We start from the raw sequence: 17,041 nt of genomic DNA on the forward strand, positions 1-17,041 counted from the left end.
CCCCAAGATCTCCGGCTGAAAATGCAGGGCCAACAAGATGGCCACCCCACAGGAAGTGGTGGTGAGGTGGCTCATGCGGACCTCTCCTTGCCATTCCAGGAGCCACGTGGTTTCGTCTCCCGGAACGGTGTGGGTTTCTTGCAGGAAGCACACCACATACTTCCCCTCCCGCTGGAGCGAAAAATTGTTAAATCTACGGTGTGCCTCTCTGCTGCTGTTGATGTTGAGGCTGGCTATGGTTATCTTCATGACAAAAGCATAGTGCAACCTCTACCTACCCTATTGTGGGGGGGGGGGGAGTGGAGTCGTTTGTTGACCTCCACTCCTTCATCAGCCCAGCGAGGAACTTTTTGAGCCGGCGCAGCTCAAGGCCTTGCGCCTTTGATAAGGGCCCACCCGCGGCCATGGTTTTAGCGGCGAAGCGGACGGAAGCGATGAGCAGCCCCGGCTCGGACCATCTTTCCCGGCCAGATGGGTTCGGTTTTGGCTCTGGACCAAATAGTCCCGGAGTTCCTCTACGGGAATGAGGGGGGAATCAGCGGCGGGCACGAGGAGATCCACCGCCTCACTGGCGATGGACTCGAGATCTTCACCCGCGTCCTCCACTGAGTTCCCGTCCCCCTCCGGGAGGTCGCCGCTAGCAGCCGGCCCGTCGACCGCACGAGGTACGGCAAACGGCCCGGCCGCTCCATCCGGCCCTGGCTCTGCTCCGATCCCACCCCCAGGATCGTCGACAGAGGAGTCTCCACTGGGCTCTTTTAAAAGTGGTGCTGGGTCAGGAAGTGACAGCGGAAGGGGTTCCTCCTCCGCCCCTGGAACCGGGGAACATGGAGAGACCAGGCCAAAGTAATGTTCCAGGTCCTCCAAGTACCCCAGCTCCAAAGTCGGGGGCGAGGGTTGTTGTTCTTCCGCCTCCCCGCCGCCACCCCCCGGCCCAGCATGTGCAGAATCGTTAAAATTATTCATGATTTCCGTTTCTTCCAGGAATGGCGCAGTCAGTTCTCCCTGAGGCCGAGCGGTATGGGGTTGATCTCCGACCTTACCTTGCCCAGTTGGTGTAGGTGAGGGAGGAGGAGCTCAGCGGGAAGAAAGGGTGGGACGTTTGAAATGATGACCCTCTGCACGGTGGCCTCGAGAGGGTCCACCGGCAGGAACGTCCCGCCCACCGTGAGCTCCTTTTCGAGGGCCAGGGACACCGCCTGCTCCGACACCAGGAAGAACACGGCCTTCCCAGACATCTTGGAGGTTGCGACAATGGCCGAGGGGCCGACTACCCCAGCCATCGCCCACACGCACTCCTCAATGCTCATTGTGGGGTGAGTGTAGCTCTTGACCCCGTGTTTTGTTGTTATCAGTCTGAATGGTGGCAGGGCAGCAGGAGGCACAGGAGGCGCCATGGATGAGGACGCCGCCTGCGCATATGTCCTAGCTGGCCCTGCAACCAGCGTGGATGGGGTCGCCATCACGGGGTCCCTTTAAGGACTACACCCACCCCAACGTCACAGGCCTTAATGGTCTTTAATTGGCCTCGTTGGTTTTTTGAGCAGAGGGAGCTCTTAATGGGGCACACCTCTCCGCTAGTTAGCGAATGGGGAGGGGCCTTGCTCCCTCTGCTCAGTTGTCTTCTTAAAATTAGGAGTATGGGGCTCTCAGAGAGAGAGGGGAGAGAAAGTGCGGTAGAACGAGGGGGTGGGAAAGAGGGAAGCTGCGAGGGCAGATCTCCCGTCACAAGCGATGGGTGGGTGTTTCTTGGGGTGCACTCCCCAGATGGCAAAATACCCCAGTCTTTGTAGAATGGTCTTCGGGTGGGGGGAGAAGATGTCTTCACCTGGGGTAGCTGGAGCCACCCAGGCACACACTCCCAACAATGTTTAATAGCGTGATTAAAGATTCTTCAGCCAGGTAGCTCCAGCTATCCCAGGCTAGGCAATGGGGGAGGTGTGCTTCATTGGTGTGTGGGGCCTAGCTGTAAGCAAGACCCCCACACACACTTCCACACACACACACCCCCCGCGATGTTCCGGCCCTCAAGTTGTCTTCTTTCCTCCCCCCACCGATACAACAAAGTCTTTTGGGGAATGCACCAAAACACACCCACCTGTCAAAGATTGTAGAAACGACTCTCCCTCCTTCCACACTGGATGGTGTTTCCTCAGGTTGTTCTTTTTCCCCTCTCTCCAACTCTCTGTAGTTGTAATAAGTGATACATTTTCTGCTCTCCTCCTCTCCCTCTGGACATTGAATGTGTAGTAAGCCAGCCCTCTCCTCCTCTTCCTGGGCTGGTCTCAGAGCTCACTCCAGGCTTTCCAGGCAGGAGCTTCAACAGGGAGTTCCTGCTCTCTCAGCAGCAGAGCTCCAACTGAATAGCCCACGCCTCCAAAGCTCCACCATTGGTCCACAGATTCCCTGAAAGTAGCAGGCCAGGTGGATAAGGTGGTTAAGAAAGCATACGGAATACTTGGCTTTATTGGTCGAGGCATAGAACATATGAACATAACTTTACTTAGGCCACAGCTGGAGTACTGCGTGCAGTTCTTGTCACCATATTATAGGAAGGACGTGATTGCACTAGAGAGGGTGCAGAGAAGATTTACTCGGATGCTACCTGGAATGAAGAATCTTTGCTTTGAGAACAGCTTGGATAAGCTGCGTTTGTTCTCATTGCAACAGAGGAGGTTGAGAGGAGACCTGATTGAGGTGTACAAAATATTGAGGGGCCTGGACATAGTAAGGGTCTATTTCCATTGGTGGCAGTGTCTATTACGAGGGGACATAGTTTTCGGGTGGGTTGGTGGAAGGGTTAGAGGGGATTTGAGAGGGGGGTTTGGGGGCTTCTTTTATGCAGGGGGTTGTGGGGCTCTGGAACTCGCTGCCTGGAAGAGTGGTGGATGCAGAAACCCTCGCTACTTTTAAGAGATGGTTGGATGGGCACTGAAAGTGCAGTAACCTGCAGGGTTACTGACCTAGAGCTTGTAAATGGGATTAGAATGGATGACCTTTTGTTGGACGGTGCAGATACGATGGTAAGTACTGCAGGGAATCAAATACTGCCAGGGTGATCTCCTGGACTCGTTTCGATCGCCTGGATGGGTTGGAGAGGAATTTTCCCAGATTTTTTCTCCCGAAATTGGCCTGCGTTTTTATCTGTTTTTGCCTCTCCCAGGAGATCACATGGCTCTGCTTGGGGTTGAGTGTAGAATGTTTCAGTATGAGGGGTGTTGGAGTTGTGTGAGGCGGGCTGGTTGGGCTAGGTGCTCTTTGCCTTTCTGTCATTGTTCATAGGTTTATATGTAAACTTTAGGGCTGCTGACCAAGGGCCATGCAGCTTTTTGTCGGTCGGCACGGACACGATGGCCCGAAATGGCCTCATTCTCTGCTGTAAATTTCTATGTTACTATTATCTGTGAAAGGGCTGCTTACTGTCTGAAGAAACTGAACGATTGGTCACAAACTTATCAGCTGTGCTTCAGTTGGTAGCACTCTTGCTTCTGAGTCAGAAGGTTGTGGGTTGATGTCCCACTCCAGGGACTTAAGTACAAAGTCTAGGCTGACACACCAATTCAGTGATGAGCGAGTGCTGCACTGTTGGAGGTGCCATCTATAGGAAGAGACGTTAAACCGAGGCCCCTTCGACTCTTTCTGGTGGATGTAATAAATCCCACGGCCACTATTTTGAAGAAGAGCAGGCAGTTATCCCTAGCGTCCTGGCCAAAACTTAGCCGTCGATCAACGTAACACAACAACTTATCCAGACATTATCACATTGCTGTTTGTGGGAGCTTGCTGTGTACGAAATGTCTGCTGCCTTTCCTACATTACTACAGTGTCTACACTTCAAAAAGTACTTCATTGGCTACGAAGCACCTTCAGAAGACCAATGGTCAAAAAAGGCGCAATATTAATTCAAGTCTCGATTTCTCTGCTTAATATTAAATCCCTACTGTTGATAAGCGAGGAGTTTCCTGACCAATTGACCCTCAGTCGATCTCAGTTATAAACCGGGCAATTTCTGTTGAACATGTAGTAACGTAGATCGACAAACAGAGCAAACGAGTTTGCTGTTCAGTTCATTCAATATAAACTAAAACATTAATGATTCTTCCTCGTAAGAATTTTGCCTGAGAGCAGAATAGAAACCCAAAGAACAGAATATAAATCAGGAGGGGTTGTAACTGAAGACCTCATTCAAAAATTTGTGATTGTGGCAAGCAACAAATCTGATTGGATGTTTAAAGAGACTAATCAGAGGGATACAGAACGATGGATATTGACAAGGTGGCCAATGAACCAATCACAATCAGAGCCACCCACCCCTCATTAGCATAGGGCTGTGGTCGGACTGTGCGGCTGCCCATATAATGTGGGCTCGGAGCAGAGTTTCCGCAAATATGCGCCAGACTGACCGAGATGATGGCGAACGAAAAGAAAACAGTTACCACCAAGAAAGGCGCCAAGAAAGCCATCAAGAAAACACCACCTAAGGACGGCAGGAAGCGCAGAAAATCGAGGAAGGAGAGCTACTATATCCACATCTACAAAGTGATGAAGCAGGTTCACCCCGACACCGGCATCTCCTCCAAGGCCATGGGCATCATGAACTCGGTTGTGAACGATATTTTCAAGCGCATTGCGGGTGAGGCTTCCCGCCTGGCCCATTACAACAAGCGCCGCACCATCAGCTCCCTGGAGATCCAGACCACCATGCGTCTGCTGCTGCCCGGGGAGCTGGCCAAGCATGCCGTGTCGGAAGGGACAAAGGCAGTGACCAAGTACACCAGCTCCAAGTAAAACTGCGCACTGCCCTGTGAGATCAAACCCAAACACAACGGCTCTTTTGAGAGCCACCCACAGCCTCTCTGAAAGAGCTCCACAAACGCATCACCCTTTAGACTCAAATCACGAATTAATTCCTGAACAAGTGTGTGAGAACCTTTGCAGTTCCAGCTGTAGATTTAGTTTTGAATTCTCCGATAAGCTGCTTCACTGTCCGGTTCGACCACAGTGTCGGTGGAATTTCCCGACCACAAACTAAAAACGCGGTCCCTGGTCGCAGTTTGCCTTTGCTTTCAGACCCGTGCATTTACACCGTCTGCTGAATTAGGAGCATGTTTAGGGACTGAGACTGAGGTTTCAGTCACACATTCTCTCTCGCAAGCCCTTTTCAAGTTTATTTTTCAATTCCTTTTGCGGGTCAGTCCGTTTATTAACCGGTCACTCCCCACAGTGTAACAACCCAGAATGGGAGTTCTTGCAGAGACCAGAACCGGGGCAGTTTGAACACTCTGTCCCTCCTCTCTTTTCACAGAAAGACTCCCAGTTTTGGTCTCACTCCCGCCTCTGCGGGGGATCGATCGATAATCTTTGAAACCCAACATTTAGAAAGATTGAGTTGGAATGTGTCCCATTACAGAATCAGTGGAGATTGATTCCCGCTTATTCCAGACAGTTTAAACAGTACCCGAATTTAATCCTGATTGTAACAACCTGGAGCTTGCAAGGGATATGTGGACTAAGACAATATTGTTGGCAAATCTTTGACTAATGGTGACGTTATTAACATAATCCCCTATTTTAACGATTCTTGGCGGGGTTTTTGAATTTAAAAATTGTTATTCTGACTGTTGGAGACAGTAATTTCGGCTCTACTTTCATTAGTGGGTTAAACAAACTGTGATTGTTTATCGGAAAAGACCAATGAAATGCTCCACAGTGCGACCAATCACAAGTTCGCTCCCTGCATTCCTGCAGAAAGTATAAGAAAGGCAGATGTGGGGGGAGTTTTTCATTCTTTCTCTGAAAGTGTGGATTGTGCAAATGTCTGGAAGAGGAAAAAGCGGCGGTAAAGCTCAGGCTAAGGCCAAGTCTGGCTCCTCTCGGGCCGAACTGCAGTTCCCTGTGGGCCGTGTTCACAGGCTCCTGCGGAAGGGGAACTATGCTGAGCATATGGGTGCTGGAGCCCCGATCTACATGGCTGCTGTGCTCGAGTATCTGACCGCTGAAATCCTGGAGCTGGCCGGCAACGTTGCCCGCGACAACAAGAAGACCCGCATCATCCCCAGACACCTGCAGCTGGCCATCCGCAATGAGGAGGAGTTCAACAAGCTGCTGGGAAAGGTGACCATCGCTCAGGGCAGGGTGCTAGCTTATATCCAGGCTGTGCGGCTACGCAAGAAAACTATCATTGCGTCCAAGAACAAGTAAAGTGGACAGGATTGAATCTAATAACAGAACGGCTCTTTTCAGAGCCACCGATAGTATCTGAAAGGGCTGCTTATTGTTCTATGGATTACATGTGACTCTCCGCGTAACTTGCACTCACAGTCTCTCACACACTGAGCTCGGCATCTCAGCAAACCCTCCCGCACCATGGCCGGCAACAGTCCCCCGGGTCTTCATGGACATCGACATCGACGGCATTAATCTCTGCTATTGTGTTATTGTATTAAGCTGAGAGTTTCCTGATCAGGAATAAGTCTCAGACTTTCTCAGTTACAAACATGTCGAACATGTAGGAATCGAGATCGACAAACACTGCACAGATCAGTGAATCAATAGAGAGGGACTGGTTTCATAGAAAAACAAAACGGACGGAACCTGAACGTGAGACTGGCCGTCATTGAACACATTGTTCCCACTGACACCTGGGAGTCCCTGGCCAAAGACCGCCCTAAGTGGAGGAAGTGCATCCGAGAGGGCGCTGAGCTCCTCGAGTCTCATCGTCGAAAGCATGCACAAATCAAGCGCAGGCAGCGGAAAAAGCGTGTGGCAAACCTGTCCCACCCTCCTTACCCTCAACCACTGCCTGTTCCACCTGTGACAGAGACTGTGGCTCTCGTATTGCACTGTACAGCCACCTAAGAACTCATGTTGAGTCAAAGCAAGTCTTTCTCGATTCCGAGGGACTGCCTATGATGACGATGATGTTGGGAGCCGAAAATGAATGGGTTAAGAACCTGAATATAAAGGGATTGAGCAGTTGCTGGGCTCTCTGTCTCTTATTGGTGCAATAATTCAATCAGGAGAAGTTTATACATCCTGAACACGCTGATCTATGCCAACCTTTAGTTTGCATACAGGAGGGACCCACTCAAGCCTGAAAATCTATCCCGGTATGTGCAGTAGGCACAATTTACCACCAGATCTCCCACTTATAGTTACCGACCCACATTGGGCGTGTGCAGTCGGTAAACTGGGCATCTCACTCGCATTTAAACCTGGATCAAACCCGCACCGTCACCGCCTGCACTGTGTAAACCCAGTTACAGTGACTCTACAAGACCTGCACCATGTGTGCATAGGCCAGTTTACCTGGCGCCGGTCGCAGCTCTTTCCTTTGGTGATTTGGTGGCTCTGAACAAAGCGGTTGTGGCACTTTGTGCTGAAGCTTCGAGCCGGGGCAGGGGGAGTCTAGGCATATTCCCCGCGGATGCGGTGGGCCAGCTGGATATCTTTGGGCATGATGGTGACTCGCTTGGCGTGGATGGCGGACAGATTGGTGTCCTCAAACAGCCCCAGCAGGTAAGCCTCGCTGGCCTCCTGCAGGGCCATGACGGCAGAGCTCTGGAAGCGCAGGTCGATCTTGAAGTCCTGAACGATCTTCTGCACCAGGCGCTGGAAGGGCAGCTTGCGCATCAGCAGCTCGGTGGATTTCTGGTAGCAGCAGATCTCCCTCAGAGCCACGGTGCCGGGTTTGTAGCGATGAGGCTTCTTCACTCCGCCTGTGGCCGGAGCGATCCTCAGGACCGCTTTGGTCGCCAGCTGCTTGTGAGGAGCTTTCCCTCCGGTCGATCTGGGCGCTGTCTGCTTAGTCCTGGCCATCTTCTGAATGGACCTCAGCACAACCTGGGACACAAGGACTGGTAATGCGTCTGTGTCTGTGGCGGTCCACCCGGCACTGTGATTGGCGGTCAGGCTGCGACCAATCACCGAGAGCGAAAAGGAAGGGCGGGGATTACTGGGCCATGATTGGCTGAAATGGAACTGGCAGTTTGTCAATTTCAAAAAGCCCGCCAATTTCCGAGTATCAAGTACAGACATTAAATAACCTATAATTTCCTGCCGCAATGTAAGAAACTCTTTTTGGAGTTTATCTGCAAAACAAAAAACATTAAACCGTGCCACACGACCTTGATGACACACCAGACATTTACAAGGCCCTTTTTTTTTTCTTTTTTGTTCCGCAATGTAAGAATCCCACTCTTTATAACTTCGATAGTGCCCCATTATAAGTCATCAATCCCATTCTCTTTAACATTCTGGTTTGAATTCTGTCTCATTCCCTGAGCGGTCTGAACCGGGCAGGAATAATTCCCCGATCACTGCATCCTGTAAACACAAATTCCGACATTGATCCCGCCAGTGCCGTCCCGTTTAATTGGTTCTCACACAGAAACCTCACAACATGACAGGACTGCACTCTCTGTGAGGCGGTGGGTGGTTCTTTGTGTTGTATCCGGGGGAAAGGGTCAAGTTGTTCAGCCGCCGAATCCATAGAGAGTGCGGCCCTGCCGTTTCAGAGCGTACACCACATCCATGGCAGTGACCGTCTTGCGCTTGGCGTGCTTGGTGTAGGTGACTGCGTCCCTGATCACATTCTCCAGGTAAACCTTCAATAGCCCGCGGCTCTCCTCGTAGATCAGGCCCGAGATCCGTTTGACACCGCCACGGCGAGCCAGGCGGCGGATAGCGGGTTTCTTGATGCCCTGGATGTTATCACGGAGCACTTTATGGTGCCGCTTGGCTCCGCCTTTGCCCAGTCCTTTGCCTTCTTTACCACGGCCAGACATGATGATTCTTCAGTCAAGCTGTCGCTGGATAAGAAACGAACTGCTCCTGGCTCCTTTTTATAGAGCCGGCTCCGACCTGACTGAGAAAGTGCAGAGTGAGAGAGGCGGAAAGGGGAGGAGACAGAGTGAGAGATTAAACAGAGAACGCGGCAGGGGAGGAGACAGAATAAAGATTGAGAGAAAGAGCAGAGCGCGGCCTCTGATCTTCCAGCTCCACCTCCAGCTTTCTGCAACCGACAATCTCACATTGTTTTCTCCACAACAGAAGCGATACAGCGCTCCGCACAAACCCTTACAGACTCGGAATTCATATTCACGGCTTCCAGAGACCAGAAGTTTTTAGATACGGTCCCGTTACAATTAACATTCACGAATATTCCCTGCTATATAGTCCCTTGCCTGTCAATCTCAGACCTTATTCCATCTCCTCTCATCGACAGGTTCAGCAGTTTACAAACACCTTATTCCAGCTGGTTTAGATAATTTGGTGTTTGGGGTTTGAGTTATGAGGCGGGGTATCGCTGCCAGTACCACTGTCTCACGCAGACTCTGCCCCTGAATCTGTGAAATGACAATAACCAGGAACTGAGACTGGAGCCCAAAACAAAACCCCAGTTAAAGTGAGGCCAGGGCCGGACATCCCATTCTCTGTGTGTTTTACTGCAGACACTACGGGAGGGATGAGTGCAGACACTGGGGGAAGGGTTGGGTGCAGACACTTGGGGGAGGAGTGGGTGCAGACACTGGGGGGAGAAGTGGGTGCAGAAACTCGGGGAGGGGAGGTTGCAGACACTGGGGGAGGGGTGTGCAGACACTGGGGGAGGGGTGGGAGCAGACGCTGGGGGTGTGGTGGGTGCAGACGCTGGGGGAGAGGGGGTGGGAGCAGACGCTGGGGGAGAGGTGGGTACAGAACATTTTAACGAGTTACCAGGGATACTGGGATCATTTTCCAGACCCCAGTGTCTGCACCCACTGCTCCCCTGGGGTTTCCTTCTTAGCGACTTTGAAGCAGCACCGGGGCCCTCGTGCCCTTGATCTGCTTCAGGGAACCATTTGTCTTCTTCATACTGAACCTGATGTGGGACCCGCGCTTCTCCACATCGAAGCCTTTGGCTGCCAGAGCCTTCTTTATCGCGGCCAGGGACATCGTGCTGGGAGCCTTGGTTTGAGCGTCGACGGCAGGAGGAGCCGTTTCGGCGCCTGCAGTATCAGTCATGTCCGCGACTTTGTGGAAAATCTCTCCAACAGTCAGAGCTGGGTCAGAAATGAAACGAGAGACAGCGACACAGAGCAACTTAAAGGCAGCGAGCGGACGGGGCGGAGACATCCTGCTGTCAGCTCCCCGCCCCTCCAGCCTCTCTGTGTTTCTCTCTCCTCACTAACTCTCCGATTTCAATTTAACTCGGGCCCTCCCGATTCCCAGACTGGCCTCTTTCTGTCCTCAAGACCGGGATGTTTGCTGTCGAGAAAGTTTCATCCGAATGGAAGGCAGCAATTTCGATTGAAACCCATTTCATTGCTGCACTGGTCACGCTCTCTCAGCCGATCGCGGATATTTTCTCTTCTTCGACTGAAATTTGAAATCAAATCAAACTTTCTGTTTAATTCCCGCTCCAGGCCTGAGCAGGGCAGCAGGGCAATCCTGTGATAGGGACATCTTTGAATTTTACACAAGAGGGACTCTGAAATCCGGCGATGAGAGCGGACACACAAACACAGTGACATTAGTCTAACCCGCCTGCCCCTTTAATTCACACTCACTCACACAATGTTGAAATCTGTACATTCACACCCAAAATATTTCCAGATTCACAGTTCGCAGCACAGGTTTTCCTCTTCGCTCGGCTGTGCTGCCGATTCTCAGGTCAGTTGTAGTTTCCAAGCTCAGTAAGTGTTAAACACTCTGAGGCCGGCGCTCCTCACAGTGTCTGTTCCCAGAGTCAGGGGCAGGAGCCAATCACAGCTGTGGCTGGCATAACCCATCTCTGCTTTAAATTGTTATATTGTTCCAGTGCAGAAATATGTTTGACTAACATGAAAATACAAATGATGTGCTTACCACCCCTGTCTCTCTCTCCTCCAAAAATGAGTGACATTTGAGTAACTAGTGTCCTCTCCATCCCAAACTACAAGATCCTACAAATCCCCTGGGAGGATAGAAATATTCATGTCCTCGACCAGGCCAACTTTCCCAGCATTGAAGCACTGACCACACTTGACCAGCTCCACTTCCCTGACAGGATACATTGTTCCCATGCCAGACACGAGGCTTCCAAAGCAAGCACTCTACTCAGAACTCCTTCACAGAAAGCGAGCCAAAGTTGGGCAGAGGAAATGTTACAAGGACACCTTCAAAGCCTCCTTGATAAAGTTCAACCTCTCCAATGACACCTGAAGTCCCTGGCCAAAGACCACCCTAAGTGGAGAAAGTGCATCCGGGAGGGCGCTGAGCACCTCGAGTCTCATCGCTGTGAGCATGCAGAAATCAAGCATAGGCTGCGGAAAGGGCGTGCGGCGCGGCAAACCAATCCCACCCACCCTTACCCTCAACGACTATATGTCTCACCTGTGACAGGGATTGTGGTTCTCGTATTGGACTGTTCAGCCACCTAAGGACTCACTTTTAGAGTGGAAGCAAGTCTTCCTCGATTCCGAGTGACTGCCTATGATGGTGACATCCCATACTCAACACCGAGAGATGGCTATCAGAGAGAGTGACAGAGAGACAGACACAGTATCAGTCTTAAACTCCCGAACTGTGTCTCCATATTATGCTCAATAATAGTATCACACATTCATGTATAGCACCAGTGGAAAAGACAGAGAGACAGACACAGTATCAGTCTTGCACTTTGTATCAGTGTCACCATATTAAGCTCAATAACAGTGCCACACCTTCATGTATTGCACGAGGGAGAGAAACAGAGACATTATCAGTCTTACACCTCCAACAGTGTTTCCACATCACGCTAAATAATAGTATCCCACATTCTCAACCAGTACAAGAGCGGATAGCAACAGAGAGGCAGAGAGAGGGGAGAGGGCAGAGCGAGAGACAGGAGAGTGTGAGGTAGGGCGGTGAGACACAGAAAGACATGCACAGTATCAGTTCCAGACTGACCTGTGAAGTCCCGTTTTATCCTGAAAGTTCCCATTGGAGAGACAGAAGGTGCAGTCTCCTCTCTCACTGATATTGTACCAGAGACAGACACATTATTAATCCCACACTGTGGGACAGTGTCAGAGAGTGAGAGAAACAATGGCCCACATTTAACCCTCGCTTGCCTGTTGTAATCTCTGCAATCCTGCAGCTCCGGGCCGCTCGGTATTACTCTCAGTGAACGAGTGTTTTACTCTAATTAAACTGATCTCGGACTGTTTCTGTCAGATATTAACTCCTGCATGGTCCCAGCAAACCCTCGCACTCCCTTGTTCCTCCGATGTTGCTGCAGGATTGCTTTGTGAAGACGGGCTCATGGAGAGAAACACCCTGCACAGAATGATCCCAAATTGAGCATCTCCAAGGGACAAGGCTCCCAGCTTTAATAATTCTCTGTCCTTTCCCCCCAGGCCCAGTTCCTTTGCTCAGATTCTGATAAAAGTAAATTGGGAAAAGTGCACTTTGATTTTTACAGGCTGAACTAGTGCAGAGAGCTGCGCATGCGCGGGTAAGCCCCGCCCCCGGTGTCGATTTCCAGTGAGCAGACGAGCTCATGCGTCCTCCCCTCGCCCAGCCGTGCCTGTGATCGCTATTCACTCAGTGAGCGGAAGAAGATGGTTTAAAACAGCCGGGAATGGAGACACCGCGGAACCGGGGTAAGGCAGCGAGCAGCAACCTCCTTACAGCAGCGCAGTGCTTTGGGAGCGTGTTCGCAGATGGGCTCAGAGATCGGCATTGAGTCCGGAGGGAGTTCAGGGGTAGCCGGAGGCTGTGTGTAAGGGGCAGAGTGGACCAAGAACCAGTCTCAGTGCGTGACGTGAGCGGGGGAAGGGAGAGGCCATTCTCGGGCTGTGTGTGGACAGCGTGTGTCCAGGGTAAGGGAGACAGAATGGGCAGAATCTGCTATTTACAATCATTGCTGCTTTCTCTCTCCAAACCAGTAGTGAACGTTCCTGGTTTAATTCCGTCGGGGGCTGTGTGTAAGAGGCAGAGTGAAGGAGGAACTAGCTCCGGAACTTGTTGGGAGTGGGGGAAGGGAGAGGCCATTCTCGGGCTGTGTGTGGATCGTGTAAGGTAACAGAGAAAGTAAATCACCTCGCTCTTTCAAATCATTGCTGCATTCTTTCCCCAAATCAGTAGTGAATGTTCCTGAGTCAGTTCCAATCTCAACGTGTCTGTTGTTCTTGGACAGTGAGCAGTGGAAACACAGCCTGACAGTGAGGATGTGGGGAGGTTCGCAAAGTGCATCTATTGCAGGCACCAGGAGAGGAGTGTAGGAGAACATATTTTAAAGACCAGTTATATTGTTTCGGTGAGCTGAGTTCTCCAGAACCGTGTTGCTGCTGATCGAAACATAGAAACATAGAAAATAGGTGCAGGAGTAGGCCATTCGGACCTTCAAGACTGCACCACCATTCAATATGATCATGGCCTATCATGCAACTTCAGTACCCCATTCCTACTTTCTCACTATACCCCTTGATCCTATAGCGGTAAGGGCCACATGTAACTCCCTTTGAAATATATCAAACGAACTGCCTCAACAACTTTCTGTGGTAGAGAATTCCACAGGTTCTCAATTCTCTGAGTGAATACGTTTGTATTCATCTCTGCCATAAATGGCTTACCCCTTATCCTTAGACTGTGACCCTTGGTTCTGGACTTCGCCAAAATCGGGAACATTCTTGCTGCATCTAACCTGTCCAGTCCCGTCACAATGTTATATGTTTCTACGAGATCCTCTCTCATTCTTCTAAATTCCAGTGAATATAAGCCTAGTCAATCTCGTCTTTCTTCATATGTCAGTCCTGCCATCCCGGGAATCAGTCTGGTTACCTTCGCTACACTCCCTCAACAGAAAAAATGTCCTTCCTCAGATTAGGAGACCAAAACAGTACACAATATTCCAGGTGTTGCCTCAACAGGGACTTGTACAACTGCAGTAAGACCTCCCTGCTCCTATACTCAATTCCTCTCGCTATGAAGGCCGACATGCTATTTTCCTTCTTCATCGCCTGCTGAACCTGCATGCCAACTTTCAATGACTGATGTATCATGACACCCAGGTCTCGTTGCACCTCCCCTTTTCCTAATCTGTCACCATTCAGATAATATTCTGCCTTCCTGTTTTTGGCGCCAAAGTGGATAACCTCACATTTATCTACGTTATACTGCATCTGCCATGCATTTGCCCACTCACCTAAACTGCCCAAGTCACCCTATAACTTAATAGCTTCGTCCTCACAGCTCACACTGCCACCCAGTTTAGTGTCATCTGCAAACTTGGAGATATTACATTCAATTCCTTCGTCTAAATCATGAACGTATATTGTAAATAGCTGGGTTCCCAGCACTGAACCTTGTGGTGCACTACTAGTCACTGCCTGCCATTCTGAAAAGGACCCGTTTATTCCTACTCTTTGCTTCCTGTCTGCCAACCAGTTCTCTATCCATGTAAATACATTACTGCCAATACCATGTGCTTTTATTTTGCACAATAATCTATTGTATTGGACCTTGTCAAAAGCCTTTTGAAAGTCCAAATGCACCACATCCACTGACTCTCCCTTTTCCACTCTACTAGTTACATCCTCAAAATGTTCTAGATATACATTGTCGCTCCCTCAGCAACATCATGTTCACCTCCATATCTTAGAACTAATATTATTCTCATTATTATTCTCAGGGCAAAAATCTTTAACCGGCCTGAACAAATGTGAGCTTTCCTCCTCCACCAGAACAAAAGGAACAGTGCAGGCAGCTCGTTCTCTCACACACTAAGTCGATTATCACTCGCAGAGCACAGAAACACAGAACTGGCCTCAAACCTATTGTCACAGGCTGCAAAAATTGTCAGTCTCACAGTGATCTGAAGTGGCAGACTTACATTGTGAATCTTACAGCCACATAGAGCAGTCGAATCAGATGCTGTTTCACCATTGAAACAGATCACTCTGTCAGATATATTAAACACCCACACTCACTTGGCAGAATCTGGCAGCTAGAGAATAAAACACACAATTATCTATCAGAAAAAATGAAAAACGGGTAGCATCAACCACATTCGCATATCAGAAGCTGACGGGTGCAGAGTAGAAGCCATATTCATGTTTCAGAATCTGACGGATTCTGTATTTAACCTCCTGAACATACCAGAAGATGACAGGTGCAGATTAAAACCCACATTCCCGTACCATAGACTGACAGATACAGCATGCAACACACACCCACATATATGAAAGTGACAGTAACAGAATAAAATTCACATTTGCATACCAGAGAGTGACAGGTAAAGTGTAAATCCCATGTGCACACATCGGAAAACTGAAAGGCAGTAAGTAAAATTGTTACTTGCATCGCAGAAACTGAGAGAGGCAGAGTAAAACCCACATGCGCACATCAGAAAAATGACATGTAGAAGGCAAAATCTTCACTCACATATCAGAGATATACAGGTAAAAACTTAAATTCATTCTCACGTTCTCATACCAGAGACTGCCAGATACAGAGTAAAATCCACACTCACATAGCAGGAACTGATAGGTACAGTCTAAAACATATAATCAAGTAGCAGGAACAAATAGGTACAGCTTAATCCCAGATTAACATTGCAGAAACTGAGATGCACAGATTAAACCTCAATACACATACTGGACACTGACAGGTACAGATTGTATCCCCGCTCACATACCAGAGTCGGACCGGTACAGATTAAACCCCACATTCACATACCAGAAATGGACTAGTGCAGATTATACCCCACACTCACATACCAGAGACTGACAGATACAGATTAAACCCACACTCACATACCAGACACTGACAGGTACAGATTATACCCCACACTCACATACCAGAAACTGACAGGTACAGAGTAAATCCTTCACACACATAACATAAACTTACAGTTACAGTATAAAGCTTACAACCACGTAGACAAATACATACAAATTAAAGGCAGACTAACATACCAGAAACTTAGAGGCACAGCTTAAACCCCCTCACATATGCCAAAACCTGGCAGGTACAGAATAATATGCACACTCACATATCAGAGACTTAGAGATACAGTATAAAACCCACACTCATACATCAGAGACTGATATATTAAAATCCTGTTCCCATTACATGACGTGACATACAGTGAAAAGCCCATACTCACTTACCAATAATTGACAGGTACAGGGTAAAGACCCCTCTTCCATATCAGAAACTGACAGATACAAAGGAAAGCCCACTTTTAATCAAGCAGAAACTGGCAATTATAAAGTAAGGCGCACACTCACATATCAGAACTTAACAGGTACAGAACAAAATCCAGACTCCCATAACAGAAAAGGAGAGATACAGAGAAAGGCCCACACTCACATACCAGTGACAGAGAGATACAGAGTAAAACTCAAACTCACATATCAGAGACTGATAGATTCAGCACAAACACTCACCTCCATATCAAAAATTGACAGAAAGTAAAACGAATACTCTATCAGGAATTGGTGGTACAGAGTAAAATAATACTAACATACTGGAGAATGACGGGTATGGCACATTCACATAACAGAGATGGACAAATATAGTGCAAAACAAACACTCACACACCAAAAATGAAAAGATACAGAATGAAACCTACAGAAATTGACAGGTGCAGGATAAAACCCATACTCTAGGATCAGAAACTGACATATAGAGTACAATCCTCATTCGCATACATATAAAAGGCCCGCGAGAGTCGAGAGGCAGGAGTTTGTGGACGGGTTTCCAGGGAGTCGAGGAGGCCTATAAAAGGCCCGCGAGAATCGAGAGGCGGGACTTCGTGGAGCAGGAGTACGGGGATTCGAGGAGGACTATAAAAGGCCCGCGAGAGTCGAGAGGCGGGAGTTTGTGGAGTGGGAGTTTGGGGAGTCGGAGGCCTATAAAAGGCCAGTGAGAGTCGAGAGGCGGGAGTTCGTGGAGCTGGAGTTTGGGGTGTCGGAGGCCGATAAAAGGCCAGTAAGAGTCGAGAGGCAGGAGTTCGTGGAGTGGCAGTGGGAGTGGGAGTGGGGTAGTCGGAGGCATATAAAAGACCCACGAGAGGCGGGAGTTCGTGGAGCTGGAG

At 49.4% G+C, this 17,041-nt stretch overlaps 2 protein-coding genes and 1 long non-coding RNA gene across 3 annotated transcripts in view; 1 reads left to right on the plus strand and 2 right to left on the minus strand.

The window, feature by feature from the left end:
* The window catches only part of LOC139229906 (uncharacterized), an 81,803-nt gene that overhangs the window by 15,764 nt on the left and 48,998 nt on the right, over positions 1 to 17,041 (plus strand). The window contains exon 3 of the long non-coding RNA XR_011587853.1: positions 12,422 to 12,602. This is a non-coding gene — a long non-coding RNA (uncharacterized lncRNA). The remainder of the gene's footprint in view (positions 1 to 12,421; positions 12,603 to 17,041) is intronic.
* Positions 7,408 to 7,818, minus strand: LOC139229896 (histone H3-like). The gene has a single exon (XM_070861535.1). It carries the CDS (start codon positions 7,816 to 7,818, stop codon positions 7,408 to 7,410), a length of 411 nt encoding a protein of 136 aa, XP_070717636.1.
* Positions 8,475 to 8,786, minus strand: LOC139229899 (histone H4-like). Its single transcript, XM_070861537.1, has one exon. The coding sequence runs from the start codon at positions 8,784 to 8,786 to the stop codon at positions 8,475 to 8,477; it is 312 nt and encodes a 103-aa protein (XP_070717638.1).

The sequence above is a fragment of the Pristiophorus japonicus genome, chromosome 19 (assembly GCF_044704955.1).
Source record: "Pristiophorus japonicus isolate sPriJap1 chromosome 19, sPriJap1.hap1, whole genome shotgun sequence".
Lineage (NCBI taxonomy): Eukaryota > Metazoa > Chordata > Chondrichthyes > Pristiophoridae > Pristiophorus > Pristiophorus japonicus.

Excerpts from the sequence above, each read along its gene's own strand:
- LOC139229896 (XM_070861535.1), bottom strand. The coding sequence starts at position 7,818 with ATGGCCAGGACTAAGCAGACAGCGCCCAGATCGACCGGAGGGAAAGCT.
- LOC139229899 (XM_070861537.1), bottom strand. The coding sequence starts at position 8,786 with ATGTCTGGCCGTGGTAAAGAAGGCAAAGGACTGGGCAAAGGCGGAGCC.